This window comes from Nicotiana attenuata, chromosome 2, assembly GCF_001879085.1.
Source record: "Nicotiana attenuata strain UT chromosome 2, NIATTr2, whole genome shotgun sequence".
Classification (NCBI taxonomy): Eukaryota; Viridiplantae; Streptophyta; class Magnoliopsida; order Solanales; family Solanaceae; genus Nicotiana; species Nicotiana attenuata.
The window spans coordinates 61,591,505-61,597,807 of record NC_031990.1 but is presented as its reverse complement, the minus strand read 5'-3'; the positions used below and the strand labels follow the sequence as shown (position 1 = coordinate 61,597,807).

General features: G+C 35.6%; 1 protein-coding gene across 1 annotated transcript; it reads left to right on the top strand.

Moving 5' to 3' along the window:
• LOC109211276 (probable beta-D-xylosidase 6) lies at window positions 323–4,651 on the top strand. Its single transcript, XM_019374803.1, has 6 exons — window positions 323–1,264; window positions 1,718–1,884; window positions 1,976–2,073; window positions 2,155–2,502; window positions 3,031–3,447; window positions 3,673–4,651. The coding sequence occupies exons 1-6, from the start codon at window positions 512–514 to the stop codon at window positions 4,263–4,265; spliced, it is 2,376 nt and encodes a 791-aa protein (XP_019230348.1). The 5' UTR covers window positions 323–511; the 3' UTR covers window positions 4,266–4,651.

Below are 6,303 nucleotides of genomic sequence, written 5' to 3'. Positions count from 1 at the left end.
AGGGAGGGGAAGATATGTTAGAGTAATTTTAGGATACTAATTATTATCATTAATTCCCTTAAAATGTACATAAATGGTAATTGGGTATATAAAATATAATTATAGTAAAATTTGAATTGAGAGGGTAATATAGTTTTATATAGTATATAGGAATGTAAAAATCTGTTCTCTAATTATCCAGATTAGCTTCTCATTGTCCTCCGTTTGGGTTGCTAAAGGAAATTTACAAAAGGCCAGGGAGAGGCATCGCAATATGCAATATTACAATTAGCAGTTATTGCTTTTTAAGATCGGAGAATAATGAGTAACCAATCATAAAGAATTGAGACAACCGAAATTAACAGCACCCGTTACCTGCCGTTTAACCTCAATATCCTCCATTGAAACGGCCAAAACGGCCGGTGTGATTAAATTCCTATAAATATATAAATATAAAGAGCTCAGCACAACTAAAGTCAACAATTCTAGGATAATTATACACTTTTCTTCCTACATCTCTGCATTTAACAACATGACCAAAAATGATTATTTCTTGTTACTGATCATCCTCCTGAACATCCTCGGATTCTGTGTTCATTTAATTAAATCGAATCCACATCCCCAATTCCCATGTCAGCCACCTCATCACAAATATCCTTTCTGCAACAAAAATATCCCTATCTCCACTAGAGTTCAGTCCCTTATCTCCTTACTCACCATTGATGAGAAGATCTTACACCTCTCTGATAATACCACTTCAATACCAAGACTTGGTTTGCCAGCATACGAATGGTGGTCAGAATCTCTTCATGGTATTGCCACTAATGGACCTGCGGTCAACTTCAATGGCCAAATCAAAGGTGCCACTAGTTTCCCTCAAGTTATTCTTACTGCAGCTGCTTTCAATAGAACATTGTGGCATTCAATTGCAACGGCTATTGCAGTTGAGGCAAGGGCTATGTACAATTTGGGTCAAGCTGGGCTTACATTTTGGGCACCTAATATTAACATTTTTAGGGACCCCAGATGGGGAAGAGGTCAAGAAACGCCAGGGGAAGATCCTATGGTGGTTTCTGCTTATGCCATTGAGTATGTTACGGGCTTTCAAGGCTTGAATCCGATGGCTAAAAAAGGAAATAGAAATGGGTTTGGGAAAAAGCGGAGGTTTCTTAAAGGAGATGATAATGATAGTGAGAGGCTGATGTTATCGGCTTGTTGTAAGCATTTCACTGCTTATGACTTGGAGAAATGGGGTAATGCTACCAGATATGACTTCAATGCTGTGGTAAATTTCTTCTTCCTTTGTACTTGATTGCTGAATTTTGAGTTGTTGCTACTATATTTTTTGCTTTTGCCTACTAATATTTTGTTCTATGGAATCCAAATTATTGCATTGTGCGGAAGATTAATAAGACATTAGACCATAGCCTGAATACAATTTGCTTTTATTTAGCTCGAAAGACGGCAAGATCATACCAATTGTTTTGAGTTAATTTCTCGAATGTCGTCCAACTTAGTACTATTTTAGCGAGTAAAGGCACTATACTAATTTTTATGTCTGAAAACTATTCACATACCTCCTCTCTCTGTTGGACAATGGAGATTGGTAAACATGTCTATGCATATCGCTTAACCGCCTAAAATTGAGATGTAGCTGGCCTCAATATATCATAATTGATCAAGTAGTGGTGAAATATCATAATTTCTTAGTCAGTTTCTTTATCATTTTGCATATTAGGTGACGAAGCAGGATATGGAGGATACGTTTCAGGCACCTTTTCGTAGTTGTATCCAGCAAGGTAAGGCAAGTTGCTTGATGTGTTCCTACAATAGTGTGAATGGAGTACCAGCATGTGCAGATAAGGAGCTCTTAGACAAAGTACGAACTGACTGGGGGTTCGACGGGTAACATTTCATTCCTTTTTTTCTACATGAAGGTGCTGTTACATGAGATTTACTTCAAACACATATCTAATCATTAAATGATTAATTTCAGATACATCACCTCTGATTGTGATGCTGTGGCTACTATATATGAAAACCAAAAATACACCAAAACGCGTGAAGATGCAGTTGCTGTTGCTCTTAAAGCAGGTTTTTTGGCAGTCACATAAAATTTGTCATTCTATGGAGCTCTATGCTTTTTTGCCAACTTAAATTCAACCTTTTTGGCAGGAACAAATATTAATTGTGGAACATATATGTTGCGACATATGAAATCTGCATTTCAGCAGGGGAGTGTGCTTAAAGAAGACCTAGATAGAGCCCTACAATACTTGTTTTCTGTTCAATTCCGGCTTGGTCTTTTTGATGGAAATCCTGCAGATGGACAGTTTGCAAACTTTGGGGCTCAAGATGTCTGCACTTCTCATCACTTGAATTTGGCCCTTGATGCAGCAAGGCAGGGCATTGTGCTTCTTAAAAATGATCAGAAGTTCTTGCCTTTGGACAAGACAAGTGTTTCGACATTAGCTATAGTCGGTCCTATGGCAAATGTGAGCAGTCCGGGTGGTACTTACTCAGGTCAGAAGATCCAAAATCCTAGAGTATAGGACGCCTTGCTCTTTCCTCCATCACTAATATAATCCAATATCATGTCCAAAACATAGAAATATATTTTTATTTCTTTATGCGAATTCCAAGCGAAACCAAAATGGGGAAAAAGCACAGTCCTCATTCTGCAATGTGTGTGTTTGTCATTGCCCACATGGTAAATGCTCGAATTGGGTGCATATAGTTTTGAGGTTGATGCTAGATATAAATCTTCAAAAGCATTTTTGGTTACATTAGGAAAATATTTTAACATAGAGTGAAATATTAATGTGCATTCTGGTCAGGAAATATTCTACATGACCAAGTGAGTTTTCTTGTTCTCATTGTTACTCGGGCCAATTCCCTTGTCTTAATATTTTGTTTGTATCACAGATCAGTAATCATGAACTTCTGATAAAAGCTAACAAGAAAAAAATGTGAGTCTTGATTGTCTCCAGAGAAAGCACTTCGAACTGGTGGTTTATTTAACGTAATGTACTGTCCTATGTTATCTTACAGGAGTGCCATGCAAATTAAAGAGCATCCGCGAGGGGTTTCACCGACATATAAATAGAACACTTTATGCAGCTGGTTGCCTTAACGTAGGATGCAATTCCACTGCTGGTTTCCAGGATGCTATTTCTATTGTTAAAGAAGCTGATTATGTAATTGTTGTGGCTGGGTTGGATTTATCCGAGGAAACTGAGGATCATGACCGGTATAGTCTTCTCTTACCCGGTCAACAGAAAAACTTAGTTATCACTCTTGCAGCTGCAAGTAAGAAGCCAATTATTTTGGTTCTTACTGGTGGTGGACCTGTTGATGTATCCTTTGCTGAGAAAGACCCTAGAATTGCTAGTATCTTATGGGTTGCTTACCCTGGAGAGACTGGTGGCAAAGCACTTTCCGAGATAATTTTTGGATATCAAAATCCAGGTTAGTATAAACGTCATACTGGAATCAGATAGCAATTAACTTCAAATGTTTTTGAATTTTCTAGTCCCTAATGAAGCATAACCTAGTTTAGCAAAGTTAGCAATGGGGACAGCCCATGGGATGAGAGTGTAAAAGGGGAAACTTATTCCTTCAAATTTGTTGCTGTTTTTCTCTGTTGCAAAATGAAAACAGGCTGTGGATTGAGATTTCTATAAATAAATGCAGGTGGAAAATTGCCTATGACTTGGTACCTAGAGTCATTCACCAAAGTGCCAATGACTGACATGAATATGCGAGCTGATCCATCGAATGGTTATCCTGGAAGAACCTATCGGTTTTACACTGGAGACGTGCTATATGGATTTGGGCATGGATTGAGCTATACAAGCTTCTCTTCACAACTCTTATCTGCACCGAGCAGATTGAGTTTATCACTTGCTAAATCTAATCGAAAGAGGAGTATACTTGCCAAAGGACGCAGTAGGCTAGGTTACATACATGTTGACGAAGCGGAAAGTTGTCATTCATCAAAATTCTTTGTTCATATCTCTGTCACAAATGATGGGGACAGGGATGGAAGCCATGTTCTGATGTTATTCTCGAGAGTGCCGCAGAATTTTCAAGGTGCTCCACAGAAACAACTTGTTGGATTTGATCGTGTGCATGTCCCAGCACATAAATCTGTTGAAACAAGTCTCTTGGTAGATCCTTGCGAGCTTCTTAGCTTTGCAAATGATCAAGGCAACCGAATATTGGCGCTTGGTGAACACACTCTTATATTAGATGATATAGAGCATGTTGTATCCATAGAAATCTGACAAGAGCCATCATCGTTATGAGGCAGTCGAATGGCATCTCCGTCATGTCAGAGCATGAAGATAAGGAATTATAGGCCAATGCCGATCCTTGAGTCTCTTTGTTGTTGTTTGAACATAGGAGGTGGCCAACACCTATAGTCTGATTTCAAGCTCAGGGGGTGGTTTTTAAGGATCAATTAGACTAACTCTTATATTCTGGTTTATTTGTAAGTAGACAAAGTTTATCATTTTCATATCTTCCACGGGGAATAAATAGAAACAATAGGTCTATTTTAATGGATTAGGGGTGTGATAAGCAATGAACATTTGGACGTGTTCTTTGTATGCTCATGTGAACAATTGCAGATTCATTACAAGAATGTGAAGGAATTGTAATAGTTCTTTTATTCTGATGCTTCCACTCTTAGTGTCCTCAGTCTTATCGTTGTAATACTAGTTTCTATGGCATGTCTTGTGAAATTGCTCAAGTGTGGTTGAATTGTTTTTTGTATATTATTTGACATGCAATCTACTCTCTTCAGCTAACGAGGCAAAGTAAAACAGTTTGAGTCGGATAATCTTTGAGCTAAAAAGCTTGATTTACGATTACCTTTTGATTTATGATTACTATGTGAAGGGTCTTTTGAGTATCAACAAAATTGGATATAATGTATCAAAAAAGTTTGGAATGAAAATGAGATGTAAAGAGCAGAAAAAGGAATTGTGAATGACATATGGAGTACTTTTTAATTAATAATAAGTGCATGTGGAAGTTATAGCGGTCGTCATACCTGCAACATACAGCTATGTCTTTACATGAAACAAGAACACGAATGTTCATTTTTTCTTTTCTTGTTTATAAATTGTAAGAGAAAAGGCATCTGGGTGTGGTAGTCACTGAGTTGCAGCTTCCTTTTGCATCACTTTCTTTATTTGCATGTGAAACAGAAAAAACGAAAGAAGCAACTTTTTTGCTAGCTTCACATGCAATGGTTGCTTCAGGATTCTTCCATACTTGTTTTCAATCAAAAAGGGAGTGACTCATAACTGCAATTTGTCCTATTATTTGAACTTTGAAGAATTACTAAATTGCACGAGTTCATTACTCAAATGGTCACTCAACTATCCAAAATTATCTATCAAAGTCATCTTTCTTTCGTTTGTAACACCAAGTCACTTAACTATGCCTATAGCACTCAAAAGATCACTCAACTAGATTTTTTAAACTTTTGATTGCTAAATACCTATTTTACCCTCTAAATTATTAGTAACTTTTATCTTCTTTTTATTTTTTAGCTTTTTAATATTGTAATTTTTCTCTTTTTAATTTATGTTATGGACTTATCTTAGAATAAATAAATAAAAATAAAAATAGTATTTAAGCATATATAATGTTGGAATAATAAAATTTTGAGTATAGTAAAAGCTAATTAGAATAATTTATTCTTAATAAGAATTTTGATATTAACAACAAAATATCAAAAGTTATATACACAATTGAGAATGAAAGAAAATAAAAGTTTTAAAATATATATTCCATGCACGTACTATAGAAAATAATTATTTAAAACAAAGATATTTTTATAATACATATTATATATTCTTGAAAATAATGCTCATTTATATAATTATTTTGATATTATATATGCTAGAAAAATAATCTTATTTTTAAATAAAATCTATATGTTCTATAGGTAAGCCCATAATGTTGATTAATAAGAGAAAAATTATAATATTAAAAAGTAAAAAAAGGTAAAAGTTGATAATTTAGAGGGTTAAATAGGTATTTGACAATCAAAAGTTTGAGAAACGTGGTTGAGTGACCTTCTCAGTGCTATAGGCATAGTTAAGTGAATTTTCTGTTACAAACGAAAGAACGATGAGATAATTGAATGACCATTTAAGGAATAGACTCTAACTTGCAACAGCTGGTGAAGAATCATACTAATGTCTCCTACTTCTTTTGATAATTGGACATTGGTCTAACTCAACCCTAAAAGCTAGCTTATGAAGTGAGCATGAACAACATAAATGGGGGCCCAACAACGGTAACAATAAA

What these genes read in the sequence shown, in the direction of transcription:
- LOC109211276 (XM_019374803.1), top strand. Translation starts at nt 512, where the DNA reads ATGACCAAAAATGATTATTTCTTGTTACTGATCATCCTCCTGAACATC. An exon ending in TGCTGTTGCTCTTAAAGCAG is followed by an intron (nt 2,074 to 2,154) that starts GTTTTTTGGCAG and finishes CCTTTTTGGCAG; the next exon opens with GAACAAATATTAATTGTGGA. An exon ending in TCCGGGTGGTACTTACTCAG is followed by an intron (nt 2,503 to 3,030) that starts GTCAGAAGATCC and finishes GTTATCTTACAG; the next exon opens with GAGTGCCATGCAAATTAAAG.